General features: G+C 37.7%; 4 protein-coding genes across 9 annotated transcripts; 3 read left to right on the forward strand and 1 right to left on the reverse strand.

Annotated features, from left to right (window-relative positions):
- Positions 1-167: 167 nt before the first annotated feature.
- LOC127247300 (auxin response factor 3) lies at positions 168-3,978 on the reverse strand. 2 transcript variants are annotated; one of them, XM_051269102.1, is made up of 11 exons: positions 3,872-3,978; positions 3,382-3,722; positions 3,232-3,288; positions 2,512-2,688; positions 2,347-2,431; positions 2,166-2,256; positions 1,923-2,087; positions 1,724-1,843; positions 1,574-1,643; positions 1,331-1,493; positions 168-1,227 (listed from the first exon to the last, which is right to left on the reverse strand). In XM_051269102.1, exons 2-11 carry the CDS (start codon positions 3,673-3,675, stop codon positions 491-493), a joined length of 1,959 nt encoding a protein of 652 aa, XP_051125059.1. In that variant the 5' UTR covers positions 3,676-3,722; positions 3,872-3,978; the 3' UTR covers positions 168-490. The 2 variants fall into 2 exon arrangements, with proteins under 2 accessions (XP_051125059.1, XP_051125058.1); XM_051269101.1 differs by lacking the exon at positions 3,872-3,978 and having other exon boundaries at positions 3,382-3,865.
- A 3,778-nt stretch (positions 3,979-7,756) lies between these two features.
- On the forward strand, positions 7,757-11,394 carry LOC127248170 (uncharacterized). Of its 2 annotated transcripts, XM_051270399.1 has the most exons (8): positions 7,757-8,342; positions 8,577-8,780; positions 8,902-9,393; positions 9,895-10,005; positions 10,138-10,320; positions 10,528-10,734; positions 10,968-11,088; positions 11,189-11,394. In XM_051270399.1, exons 1-8 carry the CDS (start codon positions 7,935-7,937, stop codon positions 11,311-11,313), a joined length of 1,851 nt encoding a protein of 616 aa, XP_051126356.1. In that variant the 5' UTR covers positions 7,757-7,934; the 3' UTR covers positions 11,314-11,394. The 2 variants fall into 2 exon arrangements, with proteins under 2 accessions (XP_051126356.1, XP_051126357.1); XM_051270400.1 differs by lacking the exon at positions 8,577-8,780.
- A 498-nt stretch (positions 11,395-11,892) lies between these two features.
- On the forward strand, positions 11,893-14,984 carry LOC127247273 (uncharacterized). Its single transcript, XM_051269058.1, has 8 exons — positions 11,893-12,164; positions 13,038-13,075; positions 13,452-13,523; positions 13,622-13,705; positions 13,780-13,814; positions 14,313-14,398; positions 14,629-14,694; positions 14,798-14,984. The coding sequence occupies exons 1-8, from the start codon at positions 12,098-12,100 to the stop codon at positions 14,830-14,832; spliced, it is 483 nt and encodes a 160-aa protein (XP_051125015.1). The 5' UTR covers positions 11,893-12,097; the 3' UTR covers positions 14,833-14,984.
- A 283-nt stretch (positions 14,985-15,267) lies between these two features.
- Positions 15,268-16,699, forward strand: LOC127247275 (uncharacterized). 4 transcript variants are annotated; one of them, XM_051269062.1, is made up of 3 exons: positions 15,268-15,772; positions 16,259-16,274; positions 16,393-16,699. In XM_051269062.1, exon 1 carries the CDS (start codon positions 15,384-15,386, stop codon positions 15,765-15,767), a length of 384 nt encoding a protein of 127 aa, XP_051125019.1. In that variant the 5' UTR covers positions 15,268-15,383; the 3' UTR covers positions 15,768-15,772; positions 16,259-16,274; positions 16,393-16,699. The 4 variants fall into 4 exon arrangements, 2 of the variants coding, with proteins under 2 accessions (XP_051125019.1, XP_051125018.1); XR_007837879.1 differs by having other exon boundaries at positions 15,274-15,982; XR_007837878.1 differs by lacking the exon at positions 16,259-16,274 and having other exon boundaries at positions 15,274-15,982.
- Positions 16,700-17,611: the final 912 nt, after the last annotated feature.

The raw sequence follows: 17,611 nt of genomic DNA on the forward strand, positions 1-17,611 counted from the left end.
CACCCTCCAAATAAAATTGGAGCATTAGAAATAGACAAGCATAATTGCTGGGTGGAAAAACACACAGTTGTCTGTCTGTCTCTCTAAAATTGGATACAAGATTGATTGCAGTGGAGAGGGAGAGAGAGGGAAGTGGCATGATGGTTGTTCAATCATCTCCCAACACTAAATCAACACACTCAATTCCCAACATGCTCTGATTAATTCTGCAGCTTCCACACACACACAGGCTAGACTAGGCTAGCTCTTGTCTGGATCAGACAGGACCATTGAAACGAACATAGAGAAACAGATCCATGAACAGATTCCGATGAAATTAAAACAGCAGCACAAACAAAATACAGGCACATAATAACATCTCTCTCTCTCTCTCTCTCTCTCTCTCTATATATATATATATATATAATTTATAAAACATCCCACGAGCAAGTTCTGTTTTCTTGCATAAAAATCACAGAACAGAAGTAGACTAGTTAGTTAATAGGAGGCCTTAAAGTGCAATATCAAGAAGTCGGTCTCTTACCACATGCATGTCGCTTCCTTTAGTGCAGCTGCTCGCCATTACCGTCGGGCGGCACTCCTCGGCGCCGCTCGCTGCTGTGTCCTTTTCTTCCCTCAGGGAAAACCCGAATAGCCGGCAGCTACTACTTTGATCGTTTTCTCTAACAAATGCCGGCCTTGGAACCGCCGGAATTTGGCTGCCGCTGTAGTCTTGTTCCCATCTATTAATCTTGTCCTGATTGTTGTACGCTATGTCCGAGTAAGATTGCTGCAATATTAGCCCGGACGGAGGCGACATCGGTGACGGCAAGAACGAAGGCGGCATAACTTGGGGAGCGGTGTAAACCTGGTTCCGAGGACTAGACCAGCAATTTGCATGATTCGGCGGCACCCGAAAGCCATTGATTGTATTCACAGCAGCGTTGTGTCCCGGTGCCTGATTAGAATCGGCACCGCTGCCGCCTCTGCCGTATGAGAGGATAGGCATAGTTTCTTGACCTTGCAAGACCTTAGGGAATTGAAAGGATTCATCGAGCAGGGTTCGCTCGAAGGGACTCCGGCTTCCCCCGGGGTGAATTCGGGAACCAGGATAGCACCGCATACCCGTCGGGTGTAGCCGGGAGGCTTCCACTCCGAAAAACGGAGTACCGAAACTGAATACTTCTTGACCTTGCAAGACCTTCTGGAACCTCAAAGGCTCACCAAAGTTGCAAACTTCATTCCCATCTGTATTAGATTTAACAAACATCATCTACCTAGTAAGTAATCTTCGAAGAAGCAAGACATAATAATCGAGTTAAAAGCGGGGAAATTAAAACGGTTATGGGACCTCTGGGAAGCGGATAATCTGGCTTTGAAGCAGAAAATCCGGCCCGACTTCTCTTGGAGCCCGGTAACAAAGAGTTGTTGGGCGCCGAGAGAGAGCCAGTTAGCTCAATCTCCCATGGCGAGACCCTACTGAGGCGATTGCCCTCCGTGTCGTCCCATCGAACCTGCAGATCAGTTCAAACATGATGACGCAATGTTAAGAATGATTTAGAGAAGTTTGTGGAATTGAAAATGAAGTACATACGACTAGGCATTTCCATTTTGAGCCGGGCCATCGTGTAGGATCGACGTCACCAATCCCAACAATGAGGCCACTGCGTTCAGCACACGAATGAAAATCAGTTCCATTAATTCGCAACATATGCAGCGACAGGTTGTATTGAAAAAACTCAACCTTCTTTCGGACGAGTCATCAGTCTCGTAACGAATTTTGAACCTCATTCCGCATGACAAAGAACACAGAATGCTTCTAGAGAACTTATGGTAAGGTATGATAATCTCAGATGAACGAGCCCTGTTAACATGCACAAAAACAAGTTTATCGAACAAAAATTATATAGTACGAGCCACAGAAAAGGTTCGATAAACTGTACCTCGGGTTATAACAAATGCTAAATGAGGTCTGCATCGATATAGCATTTACGATCGCAGCAACACTGCTACCAGCAAACTGATGGCTCTTAGGAGGGAGGATTGTCGCGCCAAATTTAATGTTCACGGCTCGACGAATACCAAGCCTTAGTATTCCATCACCACCTCTGCAAGAAAACAAGTGATCTAAGAGATCAAACAAATATCAGTCAGAGCTCGAACAAATGTATGGTTTGTTCTTAAACCTTAGAAAAAGCACGGCATCTCCGGACACGAGCTTTTTCTTATTGACAAAGGCGCTCCAACCAGTAGTAAGCAAGTGTCGGCGAGGCTGGCCTGTTCTAAATAAATATTAGACCTTTGTGCAATACTAAAACAAGATGATGTTCAACAGTCGGTATAAGCGTCGATAGATGTATATCTTACCTCGGTAAATATGCCGGAATTTCCACTCGATACCGTGCAAGTCCTTCGCCACTAGCTCCTGTGAAGGTCTCTGCTGCTTATAATCCTAATAACAACAAAATCGTCAATACGGTGGAACGAAACTTTAGTTTGAAACCACATTAGTGAGACAAAAGAATTAGCCACCAGAGGAGGAAAGCAGTCCTCAGCGGCACGACGGGGAACCGAGAAGCCTCCGTGCGTGCTCGTATCGGAGGCGGTAAGCGTTTTACAGAACATATGGGGTGTCATGGACTTCTCTACACCTTCCTGATCTTCATCCTCAGCCTCTCCGATGACGCCATCTCTCCATTTCTTATCCATCTGCCGGAAAATGAATTCTCCATGCTCTTACATTACCACTTTACAACAATGCATTCGAAAATTCACCATTCTATTTCAACAACTTCAATTGCCAAAAGTATCATCAGCTAAGAAAGAAATGAATAGAAATAAAACATAATTCTCCTTTCCCTCTTGCATCATGGCTACTAATTCAGCTACATAAAATTTACCCATATGAATTAAAGACAAGACAACTAACTACCTGCTACGTATTTCCAGGTTTAACATTATAAAATTCATATAGAAATCTTTCTCATTAATAAAAAAAGGTTACCCTTTTAAGATGTCTAAGCCTTAAGCAAACTAAAAAGTTCACACGGTTGAGAACTACTTTTCTGTTTTAACGTGCACTAAGCTAACAATTTCAAGAAAATGTCCCTTTTGCAAAGTGCTCCTGGGCCAAACCATTTTATGGAATTCGGATCATAAGCTGTAAAGTGACATAAAATTAGAAAGAGAAAGAACGGCCATTGATGGTGTAATCAAGCAATGTAGCTTCTGAAAGAGCATATGAAGGTGTACCTGTTGATCTGGAACCAGTGAAACTTGAGCATAAATTTCATCGCTTGCCGCATCCGCCTACCCAATCAAACTCTCAACATTGACTCAAATTGGCAACCAAAAACCAGTGAAATGAAAGAAACTATAAATGGAAGCCATTAATTTAATTACATGGAGCTGCACATCGATGACGCGGCAGAACACGTGAGGGGGGAGATCGTAGGCGACGGCGGGATGCTCCGGGAGGTGCTCCAGGTGGCCTTGGGGGAAGTAGACCACGCCGGTTCCTTTCTTCGGCAGGGAAATTAGCGGTCCGGCGCAGGCGTGCCAGAGCTCCATACAGACCTCAGTCGGCGGCGATTCCAAACTCGCCGAGGCCGCCGACGACGTCGAAGGAGAACCGGAAGACGTTGCGGCGTCGTCTTCATTGTTGACGGTGTTCAAATCAATCAAGGCGCAAATCATATTCCAAACCCTAAGCGGCGAAATCGCCCGGAATTTCGAGGGAATCGCTGGGAAATTATAGCAGTTTCCGTGAGTGGCGTCTGCTTTCCATATGCAGCAGCAGCAGTATCAAAGGGAAAGGGAATGTGGGGAGTGTGTGTGTGTGAGAGAGACAGACGGAGAGAGAGAGAGAGAGTGATGGGATGAAATACAGTACCTTTTTAACTCAGCACCTCACCCACAGCACCATTAGCTTTTTTTTCCTCTCTCACTACAAACTGATTGCTCGTTTCTCTCTAATGTCTAATTTCAATTTCCTCAAAAAAAAAAAAAGAAACCCATAATCAAAATTACAGTGATCAGGCATTTAAGGTTCAATTTCTTTAACAACACCCACTTTTTTGTTGTTTTTTTTTTTTTTCTTGGGGTGGGGTGGGGAAGAAAATGCTCCTCCTTTTTCACAAGCAGACAAATATCTTTCTCGCTTTAATTATAACACAGAGTGAAAAAAAGATAAAAATAAATCATTATTTCCGCAGATCTTTGATACAGACTTCCAAATAATAACAAACATACAGCCCATCAAAAAAAGATACAACACATACATACACACACTGTATATAATGGGTCTGCAGATGCCAGAGCTGCAAACTGCAGCGCTGCAACTGCTGGGTGGAGGGAACAGCTACTTCTGTGGTGTATCAGAGAGTCTCTCTAGAATAGAGGAAGCTCTATACGTACATATATATGTAGCTATATTATTTATAGAGGGTATAGGTAATAGATACATGTGCCTGTACGTATTGATTGGACTGCACCACTGTGTCGTATTTTGGGAGTTGGTTGAGGGGGGAAATGGGTGTGAGAATTAGGGTTTGCTCTGTGCTCGAAAACCTCCCATTATTTTCGGGGGTGTCTATTCTGTTCCCTTCATCTTCAGCAAATCTCCGTCGTGTCCCTTTGCCGTATTAAATTCAACTGTGTCAATTCCATCTCCTGTCAATTTTTATTTTTATTTCTTTTCCCACTGCTGATTCTAATTATAGAATAACTTGGTAACAAACCATGATTTGGACGACGACATATATGTGTGTATATATATATATGTATGTATATTGTTGTTGAGCTGATGGATCCAGAGACAGGTGAATTAAGTGGGGTGGGGTGTATTAATGTTTATGCATAAATTGATCATCATCAATCTGGTTTGAGTTTTTTTAAAGCCCAAGTTGGGTAAAAGTCTCTTTTAGCTGTCAAATTGTCAAAGCACGAAAGGCAAGTTACCCACAAGTGTTTTAATGGCGGATGCCCTTTTTCTTGTGTAACTACTTTGTCTGTCCAAATTTCATGGCTGCTAGGGTTTTCTTTCTTTTTTCTCATACAACAAGGCTGAAGCTATCATCTTTACATGCAGATCAGTAAAGGGTGCTGCTTTTTCCCCCATTTTAAGTACCCCAACTGTGGTCCCAATTTTCGATTCCTTTACTCACCCAAACATTGTTATTTATTTCTCACATGGACGCTAAATAATTCCAATCCAGATACCACAGCCAAACCCAAAAATTTTAATCATCGTTTTGTAATTTCAGCAGAAGAGGAAGGGCAAAAGTTTGACAGGGAAGGTCCCCATCAAAGCCATTTCATCCATTTATATATATATCTAATGGCTGTGCTGTTGCAGGCTGCAGCTCCATTTACATCCAGCAACCCGGACAAAACGGGTGCCCTGACCCAATTTGATTGTGACTCCACTTTCCCTTTTATCCATCTTTACTTTTTTTTTAAAAAAAAAAAAAATTAATTTAATTTTATCATGGGAGAAGGAAAGAAGTGATCTTTGGACATGGAAAGTAACGGGCTTTCAATCAATTCATTCACGTCCTGTTTTCTTGAAAAAGTCTAGACTGCCCACATCTTCCCAAAAGGCTGCCATGTCCTGGACATTTTTATCAGATTTTTTAAACTTTAATTAACTGCTAATGAAATTAATTAATTGATTGATTTTGGGAAGTTGGATCTGCTGCACCTGTAACTGCATCTGCATCTGCTTTGTTTCTTTTATTACATTCATTCACGCATGGTGTTCTCTACTTCTGCTCCTTGTTAGATGCTCTTTTTCCTTTCCCAGTCATACCAGCTTCCGGGACCTCAACTCCCCTGCAAAGATCATCATCGCCTGTAGATTCTTGCAGGGACCTGGAGTCCCTGGACCAGCTTGATTCTGTGCTCCCTAAAGAAATAGGTGATACTACGTTGAATGATTCTTCCAAGCTCTTCGTTTTTGGTAATTTGTTGATCACAAGGAATGGGTATTCACGAGAATGTTCTTAACTCCATAAGGCAATGATAAGGAAAATAAATACAGCCATTACCATGAAGGAAGGATCTTTTTTGTCCTAAAGGTATTGCAATGTCCCAAGAAAAGAGGGGTGTTGATTTCTTGGAAAATCTCTCCACTAATGGAAAGTTTCAAAGTAAATAGCTTATAGATTCACTCCAATGACGATGAATCTCTTCAGGTCCCATTTCAAGAATTCTGAAAACAGCTACTGATAATGTAAGTTTGCTGATTATGTAAGAATGCAGCCCAGCAATAGATGACGACGACGATGATGATCCTTGTAGTAAGTTTTAATCATGGATGGTTTGACCAGATGCCATCACTATTAAATAAATAAATAATACTTTGAGAAATTTCTTATTTATTAAAATAATAATAATAAAAAAGAGAAAGAGAAAGAGACAGGGACAGATGCAGCAGTGTTTGGAGTACAGTACAGACTTCAGAGCTCCCCTCGACTTTTTCGGGCACTGTTTTCCATTTCCATTTCTTTATAAGTTTTTTTTGTCCATTCCACCCTCTCCAATCACCACACGTGACTTGCACGCGAGGAGGGAGTTCAACTCCAAGTCCAATTTCATGACCACTTGACCATTTTGTACGTGGTACTTGTCTGCATTCTCACAGTCATCCCTTCAATTCAATTCAATGGCGATTTCAGATTTTCAGAGTCCACAGACAAGTCTGGAGAAGAAGAAGAAGGAGGGCCATTCCAATTAACTAATTTCACCATTAGAATGGAAGCTTTTTCATGAAATCGTTAGCCTGCATGTAGTAGCGACGTTGGCATATACATCTGGAGAAATAAAATAAAATAAAATAAAAATCAAGATATTTATATAAACTGATCCATCCAGAACAATTTATTGCAGACCAGATGACGCCAGTATTATTTACATTCAATGCATATTTATAAAAATAAATAAATAATAAATCTAATTTCTTCCTCTTCCTCTTCCTCCTCCCCTTACATTTACTGAACCTGTCCCTTAACCACTCACATTAAAATTAGTAATAAATTAAATAATAGTGTTTGGAATGAGTACGGTCGTCTTAATCTTTAGAGCTTCGATCATTCGATTTTCAAGAATCCAAACAAACAAACAAATGCAGTAATGAATCTTGTCGTCTGACCTAATCTAATTAATCCATCATCTCCTTCCTCGTTCTTCCAAACATAACACAACACAGATACAGTAGTTGCTGCAATTTTATTACAACAAAAATAATGATATTAAAAAAAAAAAAAAAACTTTATTGGACGACATGCATCAACAGCCTTATGTTATGTAACCTAAGCCTAGCTGCAACATTTTAATTTGGTACAGTCATCGGCTATTATTATCGATATATGAGATGTCTTTTCATTACATTATTATTATTCATTATATATAATTTATATATACTTTTTCTTTTTCAAGCTTATTGTATGATTAAAAGAATCAAATTGGATCACACCCCATACAATTTGGGCTTTTTTTTCTTGGTAAAAGTTTATGCTTATTCTTCCCACCATAGAGCCCACATAAATTTAAAGTGTTCAATTCATAGCCCACCAGTTTAATCAAATATATATTTTTTTTAGTAAAATATTAAATCAAGTTTTTATTTTTTCTAAACTTTCAAATTTTTAAAATCTTCGAAAAATCCCTATTTAAACAAACCCACTACCAATTTATATATATTGATTTTTAAATTTTTAGGTTTTTTAAATTTAAATTTTATTTAATGACATGTGTGAAAAAAAAAATTATACTTCCACCTTCTCCTCCATCCACAGTCGTCGCCCGACGGACGGTTTCGGTTCGAACAGAATCCGGTTAGATTTGATCTGTAACAATCGGTTCGAAAACCGGCGACCGGCGGTTTGAACCGGAGGTTCCGATCCAGATGGGCGTTCAGTGATGATAAACCCTACTCTGCCCAAATTCACATTACGATGGCCATGGCTGCTACTCCTCTCTTCAACCTTCCAACACGTTTATCTTTCACCGAAAAATCTGCTGCGATTTCACTCTCTCCGCGTATGCAATACCGTTCCATGCGTCCCCGCTCCTCCTCTTCGTCGTCCAACAATCAACCTCTGTCGTCGGAGCAAGCGGTTTTCGAAGCGGTTGCCAATTTCGATCTTAATGAAAAAACTTTGCCGGCCGTGAGGACGTTCGAGAATGATTTGGCCAGGCTAACAGTAGTGGGTGCTGTCGACTTCCAGCAGGCTCTTACTGCCGCTGCTGCAGACGGCGGAGAAGCCGCCGATGAGCATATATCTTCTGGACTCACTGCCATGGTTGTGGAAACTGTACATCCTGGCCAATATGAGGATTGTAGCACTATTTCAACACGATTGGTGAGTTCTTGGTTTTCATTTTATAAATGTGTATTGAGTGTCTGTTGAGGTTTGATTTTTAATTTTTTGATTCCTTTATTTTCATGTATTCTGCTTGTTGGTCTGGGTTTACATTAATTCTACTTTTAATAAGCACATTAGTGATAATAATATTCATTTTGCAACATTTTTTCTAGTCCAAATTATTATTAATTTGTTATGATTGAGTAATCATTTATTGTCATTCTTGCTTAGTTTTTACCTGTTAGGAAAGTGAAAGAGAAGGCTATAAAGTTTAACAAATCACTGAAAAAGGGAGTCTTGGATGGAACTATGTCAAAAAATATACTTGCCATGACTTTCAGACAAGTGGTTTTGCAACATCTTTGGAGTCTTGACCTGACACTTTTTAGTCTTGGAACCGAAAGAAATATGGATGATCTTGAAAATCCGAGAGAGGTGAGATGATTTTAACATTTCATTATGCATGGTGAATAGGTTTTATTTGTTGGTGTAATATTTAATTATATGTTTCTGATCTGCAGGTGATGAGTTATTTTATTCGATTTCCCATCGGCAGGTACCTGTATTGTTGAACTTCAGCTCATCGGATGAAAGGATAATTTCTGCAGTGGCAGAGGTTGTATGCACTGCTGCTCTTGAAAGCACTAAAAGAAATTTCTTTCATGAGTCGTCTATGAACATGGCAAATAGGCTCTTTAGTTTGTCTAAAAGGCACAAACATATCTCATCCAGAGATTCCTCAGTTGTGCTGTATAATCTTCTTGACCATGAGATTATTGCTAATGCTAGGACACTGCTAAAAAAGTTTTCCTCAGAAAGAGGGAAAGTTAAACTCAGGAAAAGAAAATTGAAGAACAGTTGGTGGACATCGTCTACATTCTTGAGATTGCAAAAAATTGGTGGCCCGGAGTTTTGTTCTTGGATAAGTGAATGGGTACCTTCATACCTGTTAGAAATTGATGCTAATAAGCTCAGTGGTGTGAAGTTTGAAGGGTGGAAGAGAACTAAAGAAAATAGATGGGAAATTGTTCTAACACATTCCCAAATGGTAATTTGCTCTCTTTCTAGATGTGATTGCAATTATAGCTGTGAACAACTTCGATGCCAATATATACGCTTGATGACTGAGCATGGATAATATTATAAAAAGAAGTATTGTTGATTTTCTAAACTCGCTTTTGCCAACATGGGTTATATTTATGAGTAGTTATAACCACAATGAAAACAAGCAATCTGTGTGATTTGCTTAAGCAATCAAACTATTTTATTCATGTTCATCTGAGCAAATGTGTTGGAGTAATTGTATGTCTGGTATCTGTGATAACATGATGAGTAAAATATTTCTATAGACTATGGTGTTAGATGATTTAAGACCGAGTTGACAATTTGTATGCTAAAATAGAACCATAGAAGAGTATCAAGAATTTATGTCTTGTTTCATATGTTAAGGTATTAGCATTGTACCAACATTAATACATCATATATATGTTTGTCTTATATATGCACAATATGCTTGCCGTTCAATAATTTGAACTTCTTTGGTTCACAGGTTGGATTGGCTGACATTCTGGATATGTACTATGAGGATTCTTTCACGCTGCCTAGCAAGACACTGTCATGTTACGCTATGACAAAATTATCCAACCTGACCATGAATAAGGTGGTGGCTAATTGCAGTACTTGAACTTTCCCACTACATTGATGGATGTTAATGTTTGTTATTCCCACACATGTATTTCTAGATAATCGAAGCATTATGGAAATAATGTAATAATTCTGGTATTTGTTTCAGGGCCCTTCTTTGTTAAAGATGTTTGCAACTATACTTGTGAGTGGTATTTTGCTAGTGACAATTAGTCTTCTGAGTAAACTTCTCCCACATTTGCCTATTGGAAAGAAACATATTCAGGAGAACACCAAGCAACTATCATCTGAGATGAGCTGTACTCCCCTAGACTCCGTGGATCCCTACGAGGTATGCTAGAGATAAGGTTTAGTTATGTGGTTTGTGAGGTTGGGGGTTTAATTGACATTATTACTATGTAAAATATTTACCTGTTTAAATCATTGAGAATTTGAATATACCTATGAAATGAGATGGTTGTTTGCAATCCAGTGGTGAAGCTTAGTTTTAGATTTTTCTGTTTTTCTAATTTATAAGTAACATTTGATTTACATGTAGCTGGATGCATGCTGCGTTGCAATAATTCAGAAATTGAAGGATTCTTATGGTTGGCCGGGAGAAATATTGAAAGACTCTGGTGCCTGCGCATGGATCGGTGAACTTCCCAAATTTCTGAGGAAAGTAGATGATGACGTTTTATCAAATTTACCTCCGGGAACAAGTTCTGAAGAGACGAAAGCCTTGGAAGATATTGCAAGTTATCAGGTATTTCTAATAAGTTTAAAATTTGTACTCTTGTAAAGCAAATCTGAAATAAGATTTGTTTCTTGACTTGTCTGTTTATTGCCCTGTTCCGAAAGTTCATTAAGCACATTGTGTTCTTAAGGAACCAAAGTCTTACCATAATACATCTACCATAACAACATATAATTGCAATGCACATCGGTACTGATCTGGTGTTACAATCTTATATATGCTTTCTATATCATGTTGTGCAGGTGGTGGTGTCGACTGACTGGAAAATCATCGGATTTCAACCAACCAATCGCATTGCAGTTAATAATTGGGCATCAAATCCATTGGCTAGAGAACTATATGGCAGAAAGAATCTTTCTCCTGGTACATATACATATATATGTAATCTGTAGTTAGGTAATGGATTTTATGGGATTCTCTCATCCCAGGTTTGGTTAGATTGCTAAAAATGTGTTTATTGCAGGGTTGATAGAACCTCGTCTCATCGTCAGGCATCCAGGTGGAGGAGCAATAGTAGCTTTGGAGCTTTTGATGTCTTCAAATCCCAATTCCTGCTTTGCTTTAGTTAGGTCTATTGATTTTAGCTGAAATTTTGTAAGATTGTTTTTATCAGCAGTAACACATGTCGGCTATTTATATACTTATTTATAATAATTTAACTTTTATTTATGTTTGGACATGTTTATTTTAAGTTTCTTCATTTATTTTTATACTTTAGAATGTACATTCAAATAATTCATGAGACCATTATTTAAAGAATTTTTTAGTAAATTTGTTTTTTTATATATAATTAATTCATGAAAAAAAATTCATTTGTTTTTTCATATATTAAATTATTATTTTTATTTTAAAGAAAATTCTAATGTTGTTGTAAAGAAACATTAAAAAAAAGTTATGATTTTGATTTAATTTTATTTGAAATAATATTTTGATAAAAAAATACATTTTTATCGGTAAATATATTTGCTTTATGTTTGAAATATAAATTCTAACACATATAGAGAATTTAATGTTTTTGTGATTGAAATTCAAATACAAATATTTAACTAGACTTGATTATTAATTACACGTACAAAAAAGTTTAATAATTTATTCGTTTACTATCTTAATCGGAACTTCTTTGTTATTTATTTATTTATTCGTAACTTGTTAAATTGCACACCAACGCAGTAGAGGCACGCGCGTTTACGTAGTAATATCCCAATCACCGCTTACCTCGATTAGGGTTTAGAAAGAGGGCAAATCTGATTAAAGGATCCCTCCAAAAGATCAGAGAAATTTTGCCTTTTTTCCTTCAATCGCCTATTTCGCTCAGATACCTATAACGCAGAAGCACTCCAGGAGGCGAGGAGAGTCGACTCGAGTCGGTGAGATGGGAAGGGGCAAATTCAAGGGCAAGCCCACTGGGCGCCGCCACTTCTCAACCCCGGAAGAGATGTGTACGTTTTTAATTACGAGTTTTTATGTTTGCTTAGGATCTGGTCTTGACTAGGCCTCCCCGCCTCGGTGTTTGGTATGGTTTCCGATCTTGTGGATACGAAGAATTTATTGTGAATGTTTCTTAATTACTGGAGTTTTACTTGTGTCCTTTGTTGGGATATTGTCCTTTATTTTGGGGGAAATTATTAGGATGGAGTTTATTCTTAATGACGTTCATTACCGCTGACAGCATTTGAAGCCCTTGATTTGGTTGTTAGTTGTGGTCAGGGTTGTCTTTTGCCTATACCTGAATAATATTTCCATTTACGATTTTCCTTTGTACGGTGAACTATGTACAGCTGATGGGCTTAATTATCAATATAGGGGAGATTTTTTATTTTTTGGGTTTTTCCTTCCAATTGATTCTGTCCGCAATTGCATGTGCTTTATGCAGAGCTACTTTGTTTGGAAATATATTTTATTCAGAGAATTCTGTAGAAGTTTCTATGAAACAAACATATTAATCTGTCTGGATTATTTTTAGACATGGAGATTATGTTTACCATTGTTGGGAGTATGGGACAATGTTATAAGTATATTATGGCTGTTAAACACCATTGACTTCTGTTTTTACAAATGAATTGAAAATAATATTCCTGAAGCTAGACGAGAGAATGAGAAAGAAGGAATAGGAATTGACATGAATTGATGACCCCTGAGCAAATATAGTGTTTGGCCTTTTAGATGGCTGTGTCTGTAACATGGGCTTGAACTGGCGCAGAGATGTGTGAAATGAGAAGCGAGGGATAATTTGATCTGAAGTGTTTGATAGGCATGCTCATAATTGTATTGCTTACCAACACAATTTTCTTTTCATGTTGTTCTGCATTCAGTGGCTGGCACTTCTTCTCGTCCCCGCACTTTCAAGAAGGTACTATTTCTTCACTATTTGTCAGCTGTGTGCTACAATTATGAATTGAAGTGAAGATGTGTTATCATCATATTTCATTGGGAGGTTATAAATATTTCTAATAATCTTTGAGGCAGAAGCTTCTATTATACCTTCTTGGCGTTTAATAGATATACCTGAGCTGTTTATTTTGGTGAATCTTAGGGCACTTGATTAGTTAGTTTTCCTCAGATCATTTTGAATTGTGCGTATAGTTTCTCTTTCTTTAGTTGTTATGTTTTCAGCTAAACATGGCTGCTAATGAGTCAGAGAATGGATCCTGAGACAGCATATCTTGATACTTACATCTTTTTTTGTTGTTTTTCTTTTATTCGTACTATATTTTTATTCCTGACAGGAAGAAGAGGAAGAAGTGGAAGATGAAACTTCAGATGCAGAGGCTGAAGTGGAATCTGAGGAAGAATCTGAAGTGAGTAGAATTGTAGTAGCATATTGCTTATTGCAAGCCTATATGCACTTGCAAAAAAATAATCAATATTTCCTAATGTTTGGTGACACTATTGACAGAAAGCGAAAGGCACCCAGGGTATCATACAGATTGAGAATCCCAATCTTGTGAAACCTAAGAATGTGAAAGCACGTGATGTTGATGTAAGTTACTTGAGTGAAGTATTTGTTAGTTCATCTATTTCTGTTATTCTGATTCTTTTAATTTATACTTTCAGGTGGAGAAAACAACTGAACTATCAAGGCGTGAGAGGTTAGTGATGGATTGCTGTTTTTCAAGCTATTCAATTGGAAGTTATAAAAAAAAAAAGAAAAACATCTTTGCTTTGAATTTCAGCTTCTTCCTCTTTTTTTTTTTTTTTTAATAGGTTTATGTATATGAAATAGACTGAGAAAACCTAAGGCCCAGAGGCTTTATTTGATTACCATTTTAGAATAATTTATTCTGAACACATGCATAAATCTCTCGATGTATGCATGCGTGCGTAAATACTCAAAACTAATAATTTCATATTTTAGATACTACAAATGTGCATATTTAATATCTGACACTTTTATAATTCAAAACTAATCAACCCCTATACACTATAAAGATGAGCCAGGTTGTTGTATAACAATCAAATTCTTCAGGAAATGAATGTTATAATGATATGTTGTATAGTGTACAAACTGCCAATGTCGATTACATTTCATAGGCTTTGTACTATTCCGCCCCGTGAATTAATTTTTTACTTTTTTATATTCATGTTAGAGAGGAGATTGAAAAGCAGCGAGCTCATGAAAGGTATATGAGGCTTCAAGAACAAGGCAAGACTGAGCAAGCAAGAAAAGATTTAGGTAAAGTATATGTGATTTTTTCAGATATTTGTTTAAAATTCTTGATTCTATTGTTTGTTTTTGTCGGTGGATCCCTTTACTTCTACGGTTTCTTAAGAACACTGTTCTTTTGTTGTAAACTTGTATGTGACAAGATATATACCCTCTTGTTTAAAATAATGCACACTGTCAATTTGGATGAACACTTGCTAATATACTTCATCGCAACACATTCTCTTCTCAATTTGCAGAACGCTTGGCACTTATACGACAACAGAGAGCCGAAGCTGCCAAGAAACGCGAAGAGGAGAAAGCTGGTCAGTTGCTAAGATCCTTTCACGCTGATAATATAACCACATCCTTCATCTCCCCCCATCCCTACTTGAGACTAATGCTAGTTTAAACTTTTGATTGTTGCAGCCAAGGAACAGAAGAAGATGGAAGCTCGCAAATGATATTTATTTGTATTGTGTTCTGCAACATAAAACTAAGACAATTTGATTTGGTATATGAAATGATGTTTAGCTGAATTCCAATGGACAGGAAGGATATATGTTTTACTTGGAAACTGCTTATAACAATATTCAACTCCCAATTTCCTTTTTTATGTTTTTCACCATTTGGAGGATACTTCAATATTCATACATGCTCATGATTTCTACAGTATTTTTTGTGTTATTGCATTTGAATTTTTTGAAGTGCAGTAAAAATTTCATGCACAGTATAAAAATATGTTAATAAACAGGAAACAAAACCATAATATACTATACTGAGGTAACTGAATATGTAAAATAAAAAATGCTCTCTTCCGGTCCAAACTAAGTTGAGGTGTGCTATGATTTGATATTATTGGAACTGCGAGGTTTGAAGCGCAAATACAAAAAGTTAATTGCATTTGTAATACATACTTTTTTCGAAATTAATTTTCTACCCCTGTCAGTTGAATCCTAGGATTAATAACTTAAATCATCTTGTTCGTCGTGCGGGGAGCTGCAGGGCAGAATCGATGGGCGATCCTGAAATCTCCGGGCGAAATTCCGACAACAAATCCGCTCCGCCGGCGGATAAGCCGACGCCCAAAATCCAGAGCGCTGCGGGAGAATATTCCCGCGGATCCTACTACCCTAATCCGCCGGAGTCGGTGAATCCAGACAGTGCGACGCTCAGAGATCAGTGGCGGTTTGCGATTAGGCAGTACAGCAAGTGGTACTCTCACGCTTGGGGCACCGCTATTCTGGCCGGTCTCTCGTTTTTCGCTCTCGGTTGGGTTATCAAGGGCTCTAATCCGCTTCCTTCCTTTAAACCTGATAATACGAGTGTAAAGGATTCTGACTCCGCTAGTGATGGTGATGTAGATAAAGTTGCTGCTGAGGATCATCGATCTCGCTGACCTTGGTGGATTAGCTACTTACATTGCCTTTTGATTTCCGTCTTTTTATATAATTAATTGGATCTTTCTTTCATGAAAATAACTGTGGTTGTCTCTTGCTCATCCATCCTATGTGTTGCCGTGCTTCTTTCGTTCGTGCTTGGATGATGTTGACATAGTTTGTTTACATACCAAGATATGTTCCAGAAGTTGTATCTTTCAAATTTATGTCTTGGGTATGATTAGTTTCCAGAATCACAAAAGATCCTTTAAACATTTTGATAATCTGCTTGTCAAATGTTTGTTTTAGAGTTGGATGTTACTGTTGGGATTTTGGTTAAGAGCATCTATGACATGATATGCATATTATCTGGAACATGAGTTTGTGGTTTTGCTGATATTGGATAGCATATAAAGTTGAGTGAATTCTCAAGTTTAGTGAAATTGCTCAGCTTCTTTTGGTATTGATTTTCTCTGACAGTAATGATCTTATCTGTTTATATTCCATTCAGGTTTCAAATAATGAAAGTAAGAATCTTTATATTTAGTTATCACAATGGATTCTTATTTTACTTAAAAAGAGATGTAGATTGCAACTTTGCAACTCTACTTACTTCCAAGTCCCACCACCACTGAATTATTGCAGGTGCTGCGGATCATGGTTGTCCATCCTTCTGCCAATAATGGTTTCCAGCAGACCTCAATGGTTCTCTTTGCTTCAAGTTGAAGATGATGAGACTTCTGTATAAGTCATGAGAGTTTTACTTCCTCCTGTATTGAGGTGTTGTGAATGTCAATGCTGTTGTAATTCTCAAGAAGACAAAAAGATAGCTTGAAAGTGTTTGATCAGAATGTTTTGTGGACCTTGCTGAAATGGCTGTATAGATAATAAATTTTAGCACTTTGGATTTGGCAAATCTTGAAATCAATTGGGTTTGGGTTTTTGGTACCAATCTTGGCCCTATTTCCATATGGATCGAGTTAAGATTGTCTGGGCAAGCCCATATAAATAATATATATATAAATAAAGAAATACTTGAGGAGAAAAAGATGAGGAAATCTCGGATATTAGTTATTGTGGTCAACATATGGATGAATTTGAATTGAACATAGCGAAGAAAGATGAGGATTTTGTCTCAACTGATATGGGAATCTGTTGACCATGATGACGTGATGTCTTCTTCTTCGAAGCCCTTCTTTAAAAATGTTTGGAATACATGATATCATATGATACATACATCCAAGAGTCAATTCCACAATACAGCTTTCGATGATGTTCTGAACCTTGTCCTATTTAAAGACCTAACCTAACTCACCTCCACACTTATTTGTCTTACCTTAGCTTCAAACATCAGACAAACTCATAATTTTGTATTTTTCTTTGGCAGTTGGTAAAAAAAAAAAAAACAAAAAAGGAAAATATCATAAATCTACTGTGTGAGATTGCGTAGATGCATGTGTATGTGAGAAGGATGATGATGATCATTAATTATTAATTTTTTTATTAACTAATAATCAATGAATTCTTTTATTTATTCCCATCATTGTTTACGTTTCATGCTAAACACAATTACTGACAGTGATGGGATCATGTGGTGAGGTGAAAAAAAGGAATTTTTTCAGTGTTGTTATTGACGTTTCGAGAGTCACTCAACTCTCAAATCAATCAATAGTTTGGATTGGGATTGGGTTTGGTTGTTTGCAGAAACAGTGGTTTTTTATGACCAATTTGCACGTAATCATTCTGCACCACACACACAATCCCAACTGACCTGTCAACACACAGATAAACATACATACATGTAATCTGTTAACCCTCATAGCATAAACAGCTCTATTTGCAAATTGAAGTGCAGATAAGTTAA

This window comes from Andrographis paniculata, unplaced genomic scaffold (genome assembly GCF_009805555.1).
Source record: "Andrographis paniculata isolate CXL003 unplaced genomic scaffold, ASM980555v1 Contig32END, whole genome shotgun sequence".
Lineage (NCBI taxonomy): Eukaryota > Viridiplantae > Streptophyta > Magnoliopsida > Lamiales > Acanthaceae > Andrographis > Andrographis paniculata.

Bases quoted from the DNA above. Each gene is read 5' to 3' on its own strand.
- LOC127247300 (XM_051269102.1), bottom strand. From the start codon at position 3,675: ATGATTTGCGCCTTGATTGATTTGAACACCGTCAACAATGAAGACGAC. The intron at 2,088-2,165 runs GTTTAAGAACAA...GTTTTCTTGCAG, and splicing joins GATGCCGTGCTTTTTCTAAG to AGGTGGTGATGGAATACTAA. The intron at 1,644-1,723 runs GTTGAGTTTTTT...TGCTGAACGCAG, and splicing joins GATGACTCGTCCGAAAGAAG to TGGCCTCATTGTTGGGATTG.
- LOC127248170 (XM_051270399.1), top strand. From the start codon at position 7,935: ATGGCCATGGCTGCTACTCCTCTCTTCAACCTTCCAACACGTTTATCT. The intron at 10,321-10,527 runs GTATGCTAGAGA...ATTTACATGTAG, and splicing joins ACTCCGTGGATCCCTACGAG to CTGGATGCATGCTGCGTTGC. The intron at 11,089-11,188 runs GTACATATACAT...TGTTTATTGCAG, and splicing joins CAGAAAGAATCTTTCTCCTG to GGTTGATAGAACCTCGTCTC.
- LOC127247273 (XM_051269058.1), top strand. From the start codon at position 12,098: ATGGGAAGGGGCAAATTCAAGGGCAAGCCCACTGGGCGCCGCCACTTC. The intron at 13,706-13,779 runs GTAAGTTACTTG...TTATACTTTCAG, and splicing joins TGAAAGCACGTGATGTTGAT to GTGGAGAAAACAACTGAACT. The intron at 13,815-14,312 runs GTTAGTGATGGA...TATTCATGTTAG, and splicing joins GAACTATCAAGGCGTGAGAG to AGAGGAGATTGAAAAGCAGC.
- LOC127247275 (XM_051269062.1), top strand. From the start codon at position 15,384: ATGGGCGATCCTGAAATCTCCGGGCGAAATTCCGACAACAAATCCGCT.